Genomic DNA, 20,145 nt, shown 5'->3' with positions numbered 1-20,145 from the left:
CAAGTAAAAGTCAAGTCAAGTAAAAGTCCTGTCTCCAAAAGTCTCATGGAGGAAAATGCCATCCACATCCAGAGAAAGAACTATGGAGCTTGAATGCAGATCGAAGCATACTATTTGCTCTTTTCTTTTTCTTCAGTGTTGTTTTGTTTCTTCTTTCTTGTGGTTCCTCCTGTTGATTCTAATTCTTCCTTGCAACATAACTGATGTGACAATATATTTAATAGGAATGAATATGTATAGCCTATATCAGATTGTGCGCCATCTTGGGGAAGGAGGTTGGGAGGGAGGGGGAGAAATTTGAAACTCAAAAGCTTATGGAAGTGATTGTTGAAAACTGAAAATTAATTAATATTTTTAAAAAGCTATTATAATAAAAATTATAAAATAGATTTAATATGAAGTCTTGCAAAAAAATAAATAAAGTAAAAGTCACAAGGCAGACGAGCAGCTCGGGCGAGACCAGCCACATCTGGAATTTGAGGGGCTTGACAGCAGCTCTCCCTCCTTATTTGCCAAGTGTGCCCTCTGTCAGTAAAAGTACAACTAAGAGCATTCGTTCCTGCCCTTCTTTGGCTGCTGAAGGTACTGGACATCCTGCAGCATATCCAGACCTTGGACCCCTCCCAGCACGGGGCAGTTGGCTACCTGGTGCAGCACACCTTGGAGCACATTGAGCGCAAGAAGGAGGAGATCGGGCTGGAGGTGAAGCATCGGTCGGAAGAGAAGCACCGAGATGTCTGCTACTCCGTCGGGCTCGTCATGAAACATAAGAGGTGAGAGCGTGAACCTGCTGCAGGGCCCCTGAAGAAGGGGTCGCTGGTGTCCTGGGCTGGTGAGTGGGCTGCCTGTGCCCTCGGTTCCCTGTGTGTGTATATATGTGCACATGTGCGCACACGCACACACATATGCTGTCACATACAGGCAGAGATTCTGGGCCTGAGATTTCATTGGTCTAAAGCAGTGGTATCACTCAAATAGAAACTGATCCCATAGTAGCAGATTGACTTAGAAAACCACAAACAGCATGTATGTTGTATCATATTTTTTATTTATTTTGTTAAACATTGCCCAGTGACATTTTCCTCTGATTTAGGCCACATTTAGGAGTTTTGCAGGCCCCATCTCTGATGTAAAGAACTCCCACAGGAAGAAACGCCCTTCTCCAGTGCAGCTGGAGAGTCTTAGAGCCGCCCAGAGCTGTGGAAATGAAGTGACACGCCCAGTGTCACCCAGCCAGTGGGGGGCAAAGGCAGAGCTTTACCCTACCCCCGCTGCCGCTCAGCGGCCTGTTTCTGTATTCTTGTGGGACAGGAGCGGTCAGGCCAGTCTGGAGCCAAAAAAAAACAGTCAATGTTGGTGGTTGTCTTTTTTAAAAATAATTTTACGTTGCTTTGTTTTTGCGTCACTTGCCTTTCTCAGTCTCTTTCTGTTTCTCCTCCCTGACATTGCCTTAAGGAGATACCGTTGTCCCAGTGATGTTGGCTTCTGGTATTAAGTCTGCTCTCCTTCCTTAGGGGCAGTGAACAAGAAGGCTTCCTTTCCCTTTTATAACCCTGCCCTAGAATTCCCCAAACTCTCTAGTGGCTGCTGGCCTCGTGTGCCTTCTGAAAGCTCTGTCCCTGCCTCCCTCTTGTGCTCAGAATGGAGTCTTCAATTTCAGGGCAAAGTTCACTGATCTTGGATTTCCCTAGATGATGTCATAGGTTCCCTTTCCTCAAGACTTTTTTTTCCTTTGCTTTTTAAAAAATGCTGAGTTATCAATGAGAGGGGGTTTTTTGGTCAAAATAAGTAAAATGACAATCCGGGAAAAGGGAGAGGATTTATATAGAGCAAAAAAGGTGAGGCTGAAATCATTTTCTACACAGGAGACAGAAAGGTAGGGAATTTGTAAGAGTGTGAGTCGTGGGCAGGGGTGCCGTTATTTCTGCCTTCTGCTCTTTCCAGAACGATCCTTTTTGACCATCCGTCGTCCTTCTCTCTTTAGGTACGGCTATAACTGTGTAATCTATGGCTGGGATCCAACCTGCATGATGGGGCACGAGTGGATCAGAAACATGAACGTGCACAGCTTGCCTCATGGCCACCATCAGCCTTTCTACAACGTGCTAGTGGAAGACGGGTCATGTAGGTACGCAGCCCAAGGTGAGTTGGCGCTGCCGAGCTGTGTGTATTCATTGATGCTTATCATCATCGGTTACCCTTTCCTCGTGGATACGGGATGACTCCACAGTAAACCACTTCTAGGGCTTGTTATTACTGGCCTGTAGGCCTTACAGGGCGCATTGCAACGTGGCTCAAAATGAACCACACTCTGAATAATAGGACGGTACATGGGGGCAAGCATCGTGAAGCGCTGACTCAGCACGGGACCCACAGAGAAAGGAAGAAGCATCTTAGGATCCTGCAGGAGCTCCCTCCACAAGGCAGCCTGCAAATAGCTGTGTAGGCACCAGCCAGAGACAGTGATCTGGGGGGAAGGAAAGCCCTGTGAACAGGAGGGAGAGGCCTTCTTCTTAAGGTCGGGTCTGAGCTGAGCCTTGAAGGAGGCCTGGGGGGCAGAGGTGAGGGAGAGGATTCCAGGCCTGAGGGACAGCCAGTGAAAAGACACAGAGTTGGGAGGTTCTTGTCCTGTGTGCAGAACGGCCAGGAGGCCACGGAGGCTCAGTCACAGAGTTTTTGGAAAGGAGTAAGGGGTGAGGCCTGGAAGGGGTGAAGGGCTTTAAAAGCCAAATAGGATTTTATAGTTGATCCTGGAGGTAACACAGATAACATGGTCAGACCGACACTAAGGAAGATCGCTTTGGCAGCCAGGGGGAAGATGGCCTGGAGTGGGGAGAGATTGAAGGCAGAGTGACCATGAGAACTCTGGAAGATTTCTGACATGGTTTATCCAAATCGAGTGGATTGCTGTGTTTCCCAGCAGAGAGTGGTCGTGCTGGAATATATTCATTAATTTCCTTGTACCCGAGACTTAGCTGTAATTCAGACCACAATGGTGAACATTTCTGTAGTTTAAATATTTATGTTAACTTTAAAGCAAAGCATTATCTAGGAAAAATGGAAAGGATTTTTTTTGGGAGGGGTTTGGTCCACGGTCTATCTAATTGTCACGGTTTGAGTTTTCCCATCTCAAAAATAAATAAAATAACTGTGCAAGAGACAACACTACAGGTTTAAATTTTTTAAATGTCTTTGAAATCCCTGGATCACTCGTGTCCTTAAACATAGGATGGAGGCAAATGATGTTCAAAGAGAAATAACTACATCATCAAAACAATAGGCAAAAATAAAACCTTTTTTAAATTTCATTAATTTGATTTATCAACAAAACCCCCCTTTTTTTTTAAAGGAAGTTACGAAGCCCCAGTTGTTGGCATCAGCTTGACTGGCTTTCACGGCCTGTCATTCACTCTAAGGGTCTCGGTTATTACTTTCGAGGCTTCAGTGGAGCCGTGCGCTCATCAGTGAATGTATCAATGTGCCTGGCGAGGCCACATCCACACCCTCTCACCATATCCCCTCTAAACCCTCCCTAGAAGGGTGTGGGGCTTTCCTCTCGTTCTCTTGACACTGGATGCCAGTGGAATTCATCATTCATCACTCATCGTTTAAGGTTTAGTGCACCTCCTTCTCTGGTCCTCCTAATGTGAGGACCAGATTTTGTCAAGTCTTATTAAAGGTCATTTACATGTTTTTCTAGGACAGCTTAGGTGCGAGCCTGAAGTCAGGAAGACTCATCTTCCTGAGTTTAAATCTGGCTTCAGACACTTACTGGCTGTGTGACTCTGGGCAAGTCACCTCACCCTGTTTGCCTCAGTTTCCTCATCTATAAAATGAGCTGGAGAAGGAAATGGCAAACCACTCCAAGATCTTTGCCAAGAAAACCCCAAGTGGGGTCATGAAGAGTAGGAAAAGACTGAAAAACAACACATGTATTTCTAGATTTGTTTAGTTAAAATTTATTTCTGTACCAAATGCTGATTGAATTTTCTTGCATGGCTCTAATAGTCTTATTACTATGAATATGTTAAAAGCTTTGCAAATCTTCAATCCCTACCCAAATGCTATTAGCTGTTATGATTTTGGTAATAGCTCAGCCCTGCAGGATCTATGAGTTTCTCAGTGAGGGTACCCTGACCTCTTAGTAAGCCATCTACATGAGTCGCTTTGGCCCAGTCACTTTCATCGCCGCGTGTCAGATCTTTGGATAGTGAGCTTTTCTGAACTTACGGAGACTTATCCTTGGGTGACAGATCGACACGTAAAACTTGTCTCATTCGGTGGGCTGTAGCATGGTTTGTGGTCTGTTGCCGCGACTCTCTAGGACCCAGGGCCACCCTCCTAGTAATGAGGATCTAAGCAGGACATTAGTGAAGGGTTGCCATTAATAGGGATTCTCAGCCAATCTCTGCATCTCCTACTGAGTCAGACAATGGAATCCATACCAGATGAATTTAAAATACATTAATATTTTGAATACATTAGTATTGCATAGTATCTATGTAATTAAATAAGAGACCTAATCAAAATGAGAACCTTTTTAAGCAACTGAATGTGACGCTTTCGCCACCAGAGGGCACATTTTGCTGCTTTGACAAATCCCTAGACCTTAGAGATGATGTGTTCTAACTTCCTCTGTAGATAAGGAATGGTCCTCTTCAGACAAACAACCACAAGAATAGATAAGGAAACTGAGGCCCAGCACAGCCCTCTGAGAGCAGGCTTCCATTTCCGCTCCATCCAGACTCCTAATTTTTTTGGATCTCCTGAAATACAAATAATTCTCCTACAGCTTGAAGGTTCCCCAGTCTTCTGAAAACCTAGTTCTGAGTGCCCATGGCTCCCAGAAGTCAGCCTCGCTTTTCTTCGTGTGTCAGAGTCGAAAGCCGAATGGCCTTCTCAGATGCAGGGGAGCATTTCTCAAGGTTTTCTGGGCTTTCACCAGTCCGTATTTTCAATGCTTTGGCATAATATACTATTATGCCTCCCTTCCTTGTCTTTTCCTCTCCCCAGACAAATGTTTTGAGAAGCTTCCTCTTTTCTGGGGTCTGAATCCTTCTCATTAGACGAATATTTACTTTTCCCCTGTGATTTCTAGTCCCTAGGGATTTGGTGCCATCTTCATTATCTCAGTCACAGAATTATGCCCCTTCTGGTTTCCTTGGTGCTGTTAGGAACCGTGCCCTGCCAGACTGCTTACCTGGCGAGGGGCTTCAGCTGGGCAGTGCCCAGCAGCCAGGCTTCATGCTTCTCTCCAGCTTCTGCCAGGAGTGGGGCGGGAGCCCCTTGTGGGCTCTTCTGTGCCTCTTTGCTGCTTTCACCCAAACATTTGCCTTTCCTCTCCACGTCTGCTGTTCGTCCCAATTCCCGGGGCACCGTCCATGTTGCCATATAGCTGAGCTGTCTGTAACAACATCACAAATAAGAAGCTGACTCTCTACCCACCGCACCTCCACTGCTCCCAGGAGGTACGCAGCCAGCCAGCACATTGCTGTGTAATAAAACATGAAGGAGACCAAAGCTATAAATTCTTGGCTAAATTACTAGAGAGAAACTAGAAATTAAGTCTGTTGGGCTAAATGACCCACCTGAATTAACTTTACTTTAAACTGTCTGCCTGCTGTGAAGAGAAGCAGCCTCTCTATGGAAGGCAGGTAGAGGGATTGTTTCTTGGTAGGACTCCTAGTTTCTTCCCCTTCTCATCATCCTGTCTCCCCTTTCTAAATTTGGAAAGCAGAGAATGCAGACAGAATGTGGGCCCCAGCTTGACTTCCCCCTTGTCCAGGTTCCAGCCTGCTATGGTTACATCATCCTGAGCGCTCCCCGAGGGTGCTCGCCTCTCAGTCTTTGCTGATTGGTCCCTCTTGCTACTGGTTACAAATAATCCTCAGAAGAAGGGATGTTTCCTTAGCCAGTAAAAGTTTGGATTTTGTCAAAGCCATCAATGCTTTCAGAGACTTGTTTTTTTTTTCTTTTAGCTGACTTTCTTTTTTTTTAGTAATTTATTTTGATTTATCAACAATCACTTCCATATGCTTTTGACTTTAAAATTTTTCTCCGCCTTCCTCCCCAGCACCCTCCCCAAGACAACACGCAACCTGATATAGGCTGTACACATACATTCCTATTAAACATATTTTCACATTAATGATGTTGTAAGAATTAGAACCAATAGGAGGAACCACCAGAAAGAGGAAACAAAACTCGCCTCCCCCAGTGAGGCCCAGAGAGGTCCAAGTCATTGTAGACTGAAGATCTAACCCATGTCCTCTGGCTCCAAGTGGGGCATATGAACTGTTGACTGGAACATCCCTTATGTGCTGTAGGGTGGCCTCCATGCCCCATCACCCTTTAAGGTAGCACAGAGTTCTCTGGATAAGCTGCTGTGGAAAGGTCTGTTTTTGTCTCCAGTGTTGATTTGCCTCTCTTCTTCCAACAGAAAATCTGGAATATAACACAGAGCCTCAAGAAATCTCTCACCCGGATGTTGGTCGATATTTTTCAGAGTTTACTGGAACTCATTATGTAGCCAACACAGAGCTAGAAATCCGGTACCCAGAGGATTCTGAGTTTGTATGTGAAACAGTGCAGAATATCTACAGTACCAAGAAAGAGGACAAAGAGTGAGGGTAGACAGAGGACGTGGGTGAGTGCGTGCATCTCTGCCGCGGCTGCTGCTCTCTCCTATGAGGACTGGCTTCGGGGAGCACATTGTCCCCGCGGTCCTCGGGCTCGACCTCCAACCAGGAATTGCACTTCTTAACCAATGATCTTGGCTACCTTCTAAGTTAAATAATTCTACTGCGTGTTAGCACTTCGAGACGAAGGTGATGTCACCTGCCTCCAACGCAAGCGTGATCATTTGGAAGGCAGTCCAGTTGGTTGGTGACACGGCTTGTCCTGAGGAGATGATTTATTAGGAATTGTTGTTCTCAAGGTTAACCTCTTAACCATTTTTAAAATCTTTTGCTTAATGTAGTTTGTGTCTATGAGGATTTAATTTTTTTGAACAAGAAGGGGTTATATGTGTATATAATAATTTTTTAAATCAAATTTCCCTTGGAATTTGTGCAATCGTAAGTCAAATTTGTCTTATTTATCCACAAGTTTAATTAAACATTTGGAAGTTAACTTGTAAGTGATCCCAGGAATGTAGCTGGAAATACTTGGGCCTCTCTTTCCAGAGACCCTCATTTCAGTGAGTTTAATGGCCTTTTGAACTTTCTTCCTGCTCTTTGAAACACATGAGATGTGAGGAGCATTGTCCATTTTCCTGTTCTCAATTCCTTCTCCTAGCTCAGGAGTTCATGTCTTTACCCCACCTAATGGTTGCTGTATTCCATTTCCAACACAGTAAATTATTTCAAGAACATTCATAAGAGAAATGTGCTGTGGCGGGTTTTTCTATATAAACTCAGTACTGTTGCCTTTAAACTATTTAAATTCGGCAAATGAGACTATCCTTCCCCCAGGAAGTGGTCCTTGCCAAGGGCTCAGTTCAATGATCTCTCACTTTCCAGCATGGATGAGTGTCTGTGTGATGCTTAAAGCCAGTTAGGTGCCTTTTTATGACACCTAACCTCCCGGGACCTTTAATGACCTGTCTTCCTTTTGACCTGAACAGCCTGCCAGGGAAGGAGAAGGAAATGAGCTGTTGCATACCCCTTAGGAAGTACCTAGGGCCAGAAGAGTGTCAGGACAAGCAAACTATGATTAAGTTGCTTGGGGAAAGTCTGGGATAGTAAACCACTAGTCTGCTGTTGTCTTCTTTGAGATTTACTTAGCTTTGGAATGTGGAGGTGCCAAGCTTTTACACAGCTTCGTCACTTGTTTGATAGACCCCTGTGCTTTTCAGAAGCTTGGCAGCCCTAAAATGAGCTAATGCCATATTTAAGGGGAGTGGGTGCTGCTGCTGGAGTCGGCTTCTAATCCTTGTGCCTATGAGCTTAAGGCATTGCAATTGCTGTAGTGACAGTAAGGCTCTAGGGAGGGGAGGTGCACTCTCCACTCCTCCACATTCTGTCTGTTGACTTGCATGCACTATTTCTCAACATGTTGATGAATGTTTTATGTTTACATAGTAAAACCCTGGGGACCACAGCAGCCCTGGGGAAGGCCACGTAGCATTAGACAACCTCACGGAGACCATGGCCACGCTGCTCCCACCAGCTCCAAGAGGAGCTCTGGCCACTCTCCACATCCACGTCCCTCTTCTGTCCAGACTAAAGGCGGGTCGCTTGGACTGGAGTTTGAAAGCGTGCAAGTAACTGATCTTCCAGGGAGCCTCTGGAGAGCCTGTCCTGCTTAAGGGAGAGCACTTGACGATGAAATCTCATAGAAGTAAAGATCAGAATGCGATTGGTTTTGACTTTGCTGAGACAATTGTAAATATGTATTTAGAATGTTTTTAAATGTGCTCCTTAAGTGACCCTTCATTTGGTTCCAGGAAGCAGGTACCAGTTCTTAATGTAAGTTGTCCTTTGGGCACTTTATATTTTTCTAAAAGTCTGTTTTGGACCCAGTATGCCAATACATTGTAAGTTTCTCCTTAAAAATTGCCAAAACTTTTGTCCACTTTAAAGCAGCGTATTACATTAATCTGTAAACAGAGCCTTTACAGTATTTAAAAAATAATGTTAAATGTTTGGACATATTTTCATCCCTTTTTCCCCAAGTGAATACAAACATTTGAATTTTGAGATATAATTAATAAGTGATTAATTTCATCCACACTGTCAGCAAAGGTGACCTGCCAAATTTCACATCATGCCCACAACCTAGAAATGACATGAGTAAAATGTCTCACCTTTTCTGGCCTAAAAATGGCCCAAAAAATGTATTCTGTACTAAACTTTGTATAACACTGGAGAGTAAAAGTGGGATAACTTTGCATGTCTGATTTCACTGAAGGATTCATTTTTACAAGCCTGTGACTAATCATTCAGAATAAATGTTTGTAATGCAAAAATTTACAGCTTTTTAATTATCACATTGGGTGGGTGGGTGTCATAAAATAAGAGGTAGAAAGAGTGAGGCTTTGGTGTTGAGGCACATTTAGCTCACTGTAGAAACTTGGTCAGTGACTCGTGTTCAAAACAACCTCCCAGTCAGCCTCCCTCGAGGCAGCAGGCTGCTGCAGCAAGACTTCGCTGGGAGAAAGTTAATCTTGTTCTGATTAGTGTGTAAGTTGTAATTCGGTTTAGGTCTGTCTCCCTTGGCTGTGTGATTGGTTCTTTCTATCAGGTCTTCAAAGACAGAGACATGCTATTCAGAAATTATTGTTTAGCAATCATTGTTACATTTTGTGATGTCTTCGTAAATCTAAGTGTGTTTGTGGTGACAGGCACTTCCAATTCTGGATTGTCTCACTTTCACAGTATTAAATAAAATCGTGTCAGCATTTACAGGCTCTTCTCTTTATCTTCAGACCCTTTGATCCCTAACATTTTTTAAGTCATTACTATTCAAGGTGAATAAAGGTGGAAGGCGAAGCCCTGCCTTCTACATTTCTTAGATGCCTTTATTATGGCCGTAAGACAATATTTTGAAATTATTAAGATTGAGTGAACTCCTGATGTGAATTTCCTGTTTGTTCCTGTGTTTAAGAAGCAAGGGCGGGGCGGGGGGGGGGGATGGACACACTGAATGAAAAGCCCTCCCCACAAAAAAATGGTCCCCAACATGTTTCAATGTATTTTGCCTTATTTTTAGATGACTTTTTCCCTGGGCATTCTAATGCATCATCCAGCCAGTTTCTTCCCGGACAGTAGAATTTATCAAAACCGTTGTGGTGGGTGGGGGTGAAGGATATGGGGAGTTGGGTGAGTTCAGTGCTGAGGGTTGAGATCCTGAGAAGGAAAAGTGGTTATCTTTTTTGTAGCCATTAGTTTTGTATCCCTCCAGAGGAGATATGTAGAACCCCTCACCACTGACCAAGATGTTTAACAAAAAGATGTCAACGTTTAGCAAGAGTGGGTGGTTCTTCCTGTGTGAACTGCCTAGAGAGAGCCTCCCCCACCTCCTCTTCAGCTGGGAATGGTGCTGGGGAGTTGATGACAGATGTGGCAGTTGCATGGGAGGGAGGGGGAGGTGTACATGGTTAAAACCAATAGGTTTTTATAAAATAGCACTTTAAAAAATGGGGGAATGGAATGGAGAAGTAGCTGGTAGAGAAGAAATGAATCAAAAGAAGGACACCTAGGAGAAAAGGAAGGGAATTCTGCAGGTATTTAAGTCACTTCCATAGTATTTAATGTTCTCTTTCTTCCTTAAAGGGGAAGCTAGGTGGTACAGTAGATAGGGCACCCAAGCCTGGAGTCAGAAAGGCCTGAATTCAAATCTAGCCTCAGACACTTACTGGTGGCGTGACCCTGGGCAAGTACCTTAAGTCCTGTTTGCCTCAGTTCCTCATCTGTAAAAAGCATTGAAGAAGTAAATGACAAACCACTCCACTATCTTGGCCAAGAAAACCACACAGACTAATAAGTCCATGGGGTCATGTAGAGCCAGATATGACTAGATAATAGCGATCTTCCTTGAAATGATTCAAATTAATGGAAATTCTGTATTCAAATTGGCAAAAATAAATTTAAGAGTCCATATCATCTTCTGATGCAGGATATATTTCTTCTTAGACCCTAGGAGCTGGTGATTTTTCACCTCAGTCTTTAGATCTTTGAAATAATAATAATTAACATTTATGTCATATGTGTTAGAACTTACAGAGCATTTTCTCCCAACCCTGTGTTGGAAATAGTATCCCCACCTTACAGGTGAGGAAACAGACCTGGAAAGGTTGTGCCATGCCCTGTGTTGCCCAACTAATAGGTGTAAGAACCAAGATTCAAAACCTGGTCCTCTAGGATCAAACATAAATTAATTCCTATCTGACACACCCTTTCCTGCCTTTCCACTTCCTCTGTGGGGCTGCGTCACTGACCTGCTTCAGGAAAGTGGCGCTCATCTTCCACCTCCGTGACTTTGTACTCTTCCCCTCAGCCTTGGAATGCCCTCCCTCCTCACTTAGGTTTCGAGGACTCCCTGGTTTCTGTGACACTCAGTTCTATGCCCACCTTCCAGAGGACACTTTTTATCCCTCCCCTTCAGTTACTATTGCCTTGTCCTCCAATTTGAGACCTTTTTGATGTGTTAACTTTGCAATTTTAAAAAGAAATTTTATTCATTGTTAAAAGGGATGGTTCTCTGGGAGGGAAAGGGACATATAGGGAAATGCAGATGATGAAAAAACAAAAGACATCAATACATTTAAGAATAATTTTTTTAAAAAAAATCTCCCCCTAATAATTTTGGAAAGCACTGAATTTTTATCTCTTCTAATGTTTAAAAATAGCTTGACCTCTTATATTTAGGTCATGCATCCATTTTGAGCATGTATAGTATTACATAGCATAAGGTCTTGGTCTAAACTTCATTTGTACCAAACTGCATTCCAGCCGTCCCAGCAGTTCTGGTTAAAAAAAGAGCCCTTCCCCCAATAACTCATGTTTTTCTATTACTATTACTATTACTATTAAGTCCTGTTTGCCTCAGTTCTTCATCTGTAAAAAACATTGAAGAAGGAAATGACAAACCACTCCACTATCTTGGCCAAGAAAACCACACAGACCAATAAGTCCATGGGGTCATGTAGAGCCCATGGGATTACTATTTTTGACTTCTATTTCTTGCTCATTTAGCCTGCTCCTAGCCCCCATCTGCATTGACTTTTCTGTTGTTTAACCAATGCCAAGTAATTTTGATTACTGTTGCTTTATAATATATATTGTCATTCATATTTTTCTTATGATTTCCCTTTAAATACCTTTTTCCTTCAAATGAATTTTTTGTTGTTTTTTATCAATACTATAAAGTATTCCCTTGGAATTTGAATGTTATAGCACTAAATCTATTAATTTAGTTCATATAATTTTTTAAATTATTATTACTGACGCAACTCAGCCTTGGGCAGTGAATATCTTTCCAATATTTTGCTTCCTTTATTTCTTCAAAGAGCGCTTTCTGGTTTTTCTTGAATCTTGTATGTCTTAATATATTAATTCCCTGGTATTTTATGCATTTTTTAGTTATTTGAAATGATTTTTGTCTTACTCTTTCTTCTTGACTTTTGTTAGTATGGTTTTACCTAAAGCTGTTGTTTCCACTTCTTTGCCACTTCTCTGGGGTTTTCTAAGTATGCTGTGTCATGTATAAGCAGGATTATTTTGTTTCCTCTCTACCAATATTTATACCTTTGATCTTCTCCTCTTGCATTATTGCTATAGCTAACATTCCTAGAGCTAACTCATATAATATTGAGTAGAGGGGGCATCACCCTGTTTGAATTTAGACAGCTTCTGGTAGTCAGTGTTTCACCATTGCAAACAGTGTTACCTTTCAGTTTTAAGCATCTGCTTGCGGTCGTATTAAAGAAAGGTCTTCCATTCTTGTTCTTTTTATGGGGTCTTAATATAAATGAGGGCAGTTGGGTGGCACAGTGGATAGAGTGCCAGGCCTGGAGTCATCTCCCTGAGTTCAAATCTGGCTTCAGTCACTTACTAGCTTTGTGACCCTGGGCAAGTCACTTATTTACCTCAGTTTCCTCATCTGTCAAATGAGCTGGAGAAGATAATGGCAAACCACTCACAATATCTCTTCCAAGAAAACCCCAGATAGGGTCACGAAGAGTCAGACACAACTGAAAACGATTGAACAGTAACACCATAAATGAGAGCTGCATTTTGTCAAAAGCATTTTCTTCATCTACTGAAATGATCATATGCATTTGTTATAGTGGTTGTTTATATGATTAATTATGATCATTGTCCAAATGCCAAATTTATGTCCCTGGCATGAATCTAATCTGGTCATAGTAAATTATTTTCGGGATATATTTTTATGGGTTCCTAGTGAGGACTTAAAGACAAAATTTACATTAATATTCATTAGTGACCTTGGTCAATACCTCTCTCTGCTTTTTTTCTCCCTTGTGGAGGTAACAGGACCATATGTGTCTCATAAAAGGAATTTGGTAGACTGTATCTCCCTTTGGGGTAATAATTTTTTAAAACATAGGTATTAATTGCTCTTTAAATTTTGATAGAATTCACTTGTAAATCTATCTGAACTGGTGATTTTTTTCCCCCCACTTTGGCTTGTTCAATTTGCTTTTCTGAGAATGGGCTGCTTAATTTCTCCATCTTGGCTTTTTGGTTTTTGGGTTTTTCTTCAGATGAAGTATTTTTTTTTATAGATATTCATCAGTTTCCTTTGCTTTCTGATTTTTTCTGGTGAGTAATTATGTATAGTAGTTCCTGATAACTTATTTCCTCTGTGTTCAAAGTTCACTTCATTCATTTTTTATTTTGGTAATTTAATTTTCCCTCTCTCTTTTCCTTAATCAGGTTAGCTAATGGTTTATTGATTTTGTCAGTCCTCAAAAACCCCAGCTCTTAGGTTTGTTTATCAGTTCTGTAATCACTTTAGTTTCTAGTTCCTCAGAGTCTCCTCTGATTTCCAAACTGCCTTCATTTGTACTTATTTTAAGATTGCTAATATGATTATTTTCTGATTTTCTAATTGCATGCTCAGTTTATTAGTTCTGTGTTTCTGTGTTGTTAACATAAGTCTTCTTAGATATCAGTTTCACCTTGAAGACTGCTTCAGCTGTGTCCCCAAAGTTTTGGTATATTGTTTCATTTCTATCATTCTTTTAACATAATTATTTATCATTTCTATCACTTGTTTTTTGACTTGGTCATTATTCAGAATGTTGTTATTTATCCTCAAGTGAGGCCTATGTCTTTTGCTTATAGGTCCTTTATTACTAAGTACATTACATCATAGTCTATAAAGGATGCCGTTATTATATCTGGCTTTTAGACTAACTTTTTAACTGACTTTAAGGTTTGCAAAGCACTTTACGTATTATCTCATTTGATCCTCACAGCAACCCTGTAAAGTAAGTGCTATTATTATATATCTATAAAATAGATGAGGAAACTGAGGCTGAGAGACTGACTTGCCTCAGGTCATACTAGCTAGTAAGTGTCTAAGGGGTGATCTGAACTCTGGTCTTCCTGACTGCAAATCCAACATCCTGTCTCCTGTATCACCTAGCTATCATTTGATCATGACTCCTTTATGCCTTGGCACATTTGTGTAAAGAGATTGTAGGATGCTGGTATGCTTGCTATGTCTACCTCCCATTCCTTCCTCGGTGATCTGCCTCTCAATATTATACCCCAGAGGCAGGGGAAGACATTGAAAGCTTTTCATCTCCTGCTCTTTTCAAGTCCTGACCAGTCATTAACCACCTCCATATCTCACCCTCTCCTGTCCTCATCTGGAAGGTGCTACTTTATTGTATCCTGCCACTTATAATATTGCCTTATTAATAAGGGGATAGGATTGTTTTTGCCTGAAATAGTAAATCACTTCCTCTACCTTCTGTCCCAGTTTTTCTTCTTATACCAACAACATCTTAGCTTCCTTAGGCTATTGATTCTCATTGCCACTCAGGCAATATACAAGTCATTTTTTAAAGAAAAGCAAACATTTACCCACATTCATGTCCTTCTACAACCAAAGTCAAAGAAAATGAACAGTTCATTTCTTAGTCTTTCATTACTATGTGAAAGTATTTAACCTTCTGCTACTTGGTCAATTTGCATGTTGACTTCATATAACCACAAAGTAATCATGTGGTTTTCTCATTGGCTCTTCTTGAAATCAGAAGGCTCTGTTCCTCACCAGCTGTAAAATTTGTACGTTTATGTTATAATCCTGAAATTTCACTAGAATGTTACTTGGTGTTTCTCTCTGTTAGTGTTCTGTGGGTTCTTTCCATCTGAACTTTGCCATCTGCTTCCAAACTTCTGGGGAATTTTTCTGTGTGATTTATTGGCTTGTGACATTCAAGTTTTATTTTTTATTATGTTTATCTGGAAGAATTGTTATTATTAGATTATCTCTTTGCATACTATTTTCAAATTCAGTATTTTTGTGTGGTAGAGGTCCTGGGTATTCTAATATTGGTGGGTTTGTTTTGGTTTTTAAAATTTGTTCCATTGTTTTCCTTTTGTTTCTGCATTTTTTGCCTTCTAACTCTGATATTTTCTTTTTCAGACAATCTATAGTTATGGAGTACCCTGATTAGACCTACTAATTTCTTCCATAAAAGCTCCAATTTCTTCCTTATTTCTCTGATATTTTTACTTAATTCTTTCCTTGCTCCTCAGATACGTTCTAGAGGTTCTCAGAGTTGCTCCGTTGTTTCAGAAGCCTTGATGAATTTCTTGTGCTATCTTCACAAGATTTAGACTCAGTTTCCTTTGTTGCAAAGTACTTGTGTATTGAAATGGTCTTTTGTTGTGTTTTTTTTTTCATAATTTTTGTTCATTTTACCTCAGTTACTTTTGTCTAGATGTATCACTGCTGATTTTTTTCTGGTATCCTTGATGAAAATGTACTTTAATGCCAATCCTTTTCTTTCACAAGGCACAGCACTTTTCTTCCATGTCTCCTCTCCCACTCACTCAAGCCTCTGCTGACTGATTCTTGTCCTCTCAGGCCACCAGGATTAAATAAGGGCTATTTCCCTTACAGGATAAGAGTGCCTAGTTAGACAGCTGCTGCCAGAAGAGTCCAAGAGGCCAAAGTAATTAGACCTAATCTCCGTCTTTACCTGTCCCACTCCTCTGGCCTCTACCACCATGAAAGTGTAAGGGGAAGGTGCTCAGAAACACTGCTGAGAGAAGCTTTTCCTATGTAATTGGGTCTCCTCTCTCATTTTTTCTTGCACCTTTTTCTGCTTGCCTGTTTCCTCATGTGCAATATCCAATTTCCAATAAATCCAATCCAATAATCATTTATTTAACTCTAAGCACTGTGCTAAGCACCGGGGATACCATTAATAAAAAGACAGCCTTTGCTCTCAAGGAGCTTACAATCGAAAGAGGAAGACAACACACGAAAGGAGGCAGGAAACAGAGGCTGAGGTGGGGGAGGTGGGACAGCGGGAGGTACCCAGTGTGGGTTCATCTTGTTCCAAGGAGCTGAAACTAGGCAGAGAAGGAGCTGCAGGGGGGACTGAGCAGAAGTCCAGTTTCTGTTTTCTATAAAGGAAGGCATTGGGAGGAGTTTGGTCCTCCATCGTCCAGCCCTGCGGTCAGCAAGGAGAGGAGGATGAGGGACGTGGTGTCAGTCAAAGCTCGAGTGAGCAGCCAGGTGAGGAGCTTAACCTGCAAGGGTTCCACGGAGTTGAAACCAGGCACAGAAGCAGATGCAGAGTGGAGTGAATTTTCATCAAAGCTCCACCTCTGCTCTCTTCCTTCCTCCACTTCCTTGTCCCATAGACTCCACACTCCTCCATAGCTACCCCCTCTCCTTCTTGGCCTGATTCACAGGCCTCAACTTGACAGGGTAAAATTGCAGCAGGCATGGCATTCACCGAGCTGTCCGCATCTTTATGCCAGGGTATGGGAAGCAGAAGACATTGGATCACTGGCCTGGTCACTAGCCCTTCACTTACTTTCTTTTTCTTTCTGTAAGAGTCACTTTTGTGCTGGTTTCTCTCATTCATCTTATCATTTCTGAGTTTTTCTTATTTAAGTTATTTTCACTTGTATTATTTGGGTAGGGTATAGCACTACCTATAGGAAACCTCTCCTTCCACCATTTCCCCCAGAATCCTTCAAAACTTTTTACAAAAACATTTGTTTATTTATTTATTTTGGTGAGGCAATCAGGGTTAAGTGACTTGCCCAGGGTCACACAGCTAATAGGTTTGAAGTTTCTGGTCTGAGGCTGAATTTGAACTCTGGTCGTCTTGACTCCAGGGCCAGTGCCCTATCCATTGCACCACCTAGCTGCCCCATAAAAAACATTTCTTTAATGTATTACATACTCTCCTGCCTTGGTGAACAAGATATGTTCTGACAAAATTTAGCCCTAATACTCATTGATTAATATTTATACCTGGGCATTAGGCATTATGAGGATACATAGATAATTAAGATATAGTTCCTGCCTTCAAGAGGCTTAGAGTCTGGTCATTGTTATCTTGTACTATTCTAGATTACATGTGGCTGAATGTAAACTGGTCTCCACAAGACACCCTGAAACTTGTTTTTCTTTTTTCTTTTTTCTTTTGGCTAGGCAGTGGGGTTAAATGACTTGCCCAGGGTCACACAGCTAGTAAGTGTTATATGTCTGAAGCCGGATTTGAACACAGGTCCTCCTGACTCCAGGCATGGTGCTCCATCCACTGCCCCACCTAGCTGCCCCGAAACTTGTTTTTATGACAAATCCCTTCATATTATTTTTGGGGAACACCTCTCTCCTAAGCATGGAATAAAAACTGCACAGCCAACCCCTTTGACAGTGAACAGAGATTGAAATATTTTCAGACCTTTGAGAGATCAAAACTTGACCAAGATGAAGGTTCCACTAGTGCCCAAGTTGGGCTCAGACCCCCGCTCTCATGGCTGTGGATCTGACATGCTCCCTCCTGTACTCACCTGGGCAGAGTTTTTCCCTGCAGTATTCAAACCACCCTTCCCTCCGGCTCCCCTCCCCCCACCAAAAAGCTTTCTCCAATGTCATTATCAGTGCATCTCCTTAATCAGCATCCTTTCACTTATCAGCATTCCAAGCACCCATTTCTTCCTGCATCCCCAACAGGGTACCCATGGCAACTTCCTTGTCAGTTTCAGCCCAGGCTCCTTTCTCCTTCACTTTCATTTTGTTGATGGGGTGTGAAGAAAGATTATCCCTCACCATTTCAAGTGTTTGTGCTAGCATTGTTTTGGGGAAGCTTTATCCTAAACCAGCAAATTCTTCAGAGTTGATGATGATGCTACTGAAACTACAATTTTACTTCAGCCCTTATAATTTGACCTTTGGGCACAGTCTTAAGCATAAGCAATAAAAACAAGATATATCTTGAACATTATGGGTCTGAAAATCCTCAAAGTGATTTGCATGATGAAATAGCTTTCTCATGAAATCACCTTCTGAAGCTAACTTTTATTCTATTTTATTTTAGTTGTTACATTTTAAGTTCCAAACTGTTTCCCTCCCACCCTCCCAAACCAGCACTAGAGAAGGCCACCATTAGATGTAGATAGATAGATAGATAGATAGATAGATAGATAGATAGATAGATACAATTAAAGAATAGATAGGTAAATAGATGAATAGAAAGACACAGAGAGAAAGAGACATGTAAAACCATACTTTGCATACTTATATTTATCAGTTCTTTCTTTAGAGGTCGATGATATCTTCTTTCACAGGTTTCTTGTGGTTGATTTGAATATTTATAATACTCAAAATAACTTAGTCATTCACAGTTGTTCTTCAAACAATATTGCTGTTACTGTATACAACATTCTCTTGGTTCTGCTCATTTCGCTCTTCATTATTTCATGCAAATATCTAAGCTAACTTTGGGAGGCAGGAAAATACAGACAAACATTACCAGCCAAAACTCTAGGATGGCTCATTTTTCCAATTTTTTATGGAAAGCTGAGGCATTAGCACCCAAAAGAATGGCCATCTTGTCTTTGTCTTGTGTCCCTTAATTCACTGGAACAAGTATAATATCAATCTGTTTTGCCAATATTATCAGGACAGATAGATGGATGGATGGATGGATGGATGGATGGATGGATGGATGGATTAGATAGATAGATAGATAGATAGATAGATAGATAGATAGATAGATAGATAGATAGATAGATGGATGGATGGATTGGATAGATAAATGGATGGATCGATGGATAGATGGATGGATGGATGGATGGATGGATGGATGAATGGATGGATGGATGGATGGATGGATAGGTGGATGGATGAGTGGATGGATGGATGGATGGATGGATGGATGGATGGATGGATGGATGGATGGATGGATGGATGATTGGATGGATGGATGGATTAGAAAGAAAGGAAGGAAAGAAAGGAAAGGAAAAGAAAGAGAAAGAAAAAGAAAGAAAAGAAAGAAAGAAAGAAAGAAAGAAAGAAAGAAAGAAAGAAAGAAAAGAATGAATGGATCTGTATTTTCACTTAGCATCACAGCAGAGATAAGACACTCTCTGCTTTTTCTAGTAGGAACCACTCACTTAAAATTTGATCCCAGTCCCCTGATTTATCTATGCTAGGCACAGCAGTCCTCAATAGCTTTATTTGAAACAACAGAATCAAACCACCTGTCTTCTGAGCTTTTGATTCAAGCAATCAACAAGCATTTCTTAAGTGCTTACTGTATGCCAGATACAGTGCTAAGGGACAGGAATACAAAGGGGGAAAAAAAACAGCTCCTGTAATCAGCTCAAGGAGCTTATGTCTAGTGGGAAACACAAATGTGTATGGAGATAGGTACATAGAAGATATGCACAAAATGGTAGCTTGTACAGCTAATAGAATCTTAGGGTGCATTTAGAGGTGGTGTCCAGAGCATGGGAGGCAGTGGTCTCATTACACTCTCTACTCAGACCATAGATAGGGTATTGTGTTCAGTTCTTGGTGCCGGTATATCAGGAAGGACATTGAGAAGAGAGTGATCACCATGATGAGAATCTTTGAAACCATGCCATAATAGAAATGGTTGAAGAAATTAGGGATGTTTAGCCTGGAAAAGAGAAGGCTTGGCGGGGGTGAGGGGGTAGAGGGCCGATGAGGAGGATGATAGTTGTTTTGGGGGCAACAGAGAGGCAGTGTGGTACAGTGGACAGTGTGCTGGATTTAAGACCAAAGGACATAAGTTTGAATCCTGGCTCTGTCACTTCTTAGCTTTGTGGACATGAGCAAGTAATTTTTCTCTCTGGGCTTCAGTTTCCTCATCTGTAAAATAAAGAAATGTATCAGAATGGACAGAGGGATCAAACACATGCTTGTGGGCTGCCCAGAACCAGAATAAAATGTAATTGGGAAACATGTAACAAAACAAGTAAAAATACAATAGAACACAGATCATGTTAATGTGTGGTTTTCTAAGTCAGTATGCAGCCCATGCTGGGATCATTATGTGTAGTTTAGTGGTCTCCTTTTCTATTTGAGTTTTATATCAGTGGATTAGATGATCTCCAAGCCACTTTGCAACTCTAGATCTAGGATCCAAAGTATCCGAAGGGCTATCACTCAGAA

The 20,145-nt window shown here is 41.5% G+C and overlaps 1 protein-coding gene across 2 annotated transcripts in view; it reads left to right on the top strand.

The window, feature by feature from the left end:
- FBXO21 (F-box protein 21) overlaps positions 1–9,404 on the top strand; it is a 40,302-nt gene extending 30,898 nt beyond the window's left edge. For both annotated transcript variants that reach the window (XM_021007943.2, XM_078154355.1), the window contains 3 exons: positions 583–773; positions 1,985–2,142; positions 6,440–9,404. In XM_021007943.2, coding sequence (XP_020863602.1) covers positions 583–773; positions 1,985–2,142; positions 6,440–6,627 — 537 coding nt within the window. In that variant the 3' untranslated portion in view covers positions 6,628–9,404. The remainder of the gene's footprint in view (positions 1–582; positions 774–1,984; positions 2,143–6,439) is intronic.
- Positions 9,405–20,145: the final 10,741 nt, after the last annotated feature.

This window comes from Phascolarctos cinereus, unplaced genomic scaffold, assembly GCF_003287225.1.
Source record: "Phascolarctos cinereus isolate Bilbo 61053 unplaced genomic scaffold, phaCin_HiC Scaffold_4;HRSCAF=312, whole genome shotgun sequence".
Taxonomy (NCBI): domain Eukaryota; kingdom Metazoa; phylum Chordata; class Mammalia; order Diprotodontia; family Phascolarctidae; genus Phascolarctos; species Phascolarctos cinereus.
This window is presented reverse-complemented; position numbering and strand designations above follow the sequence as displayed.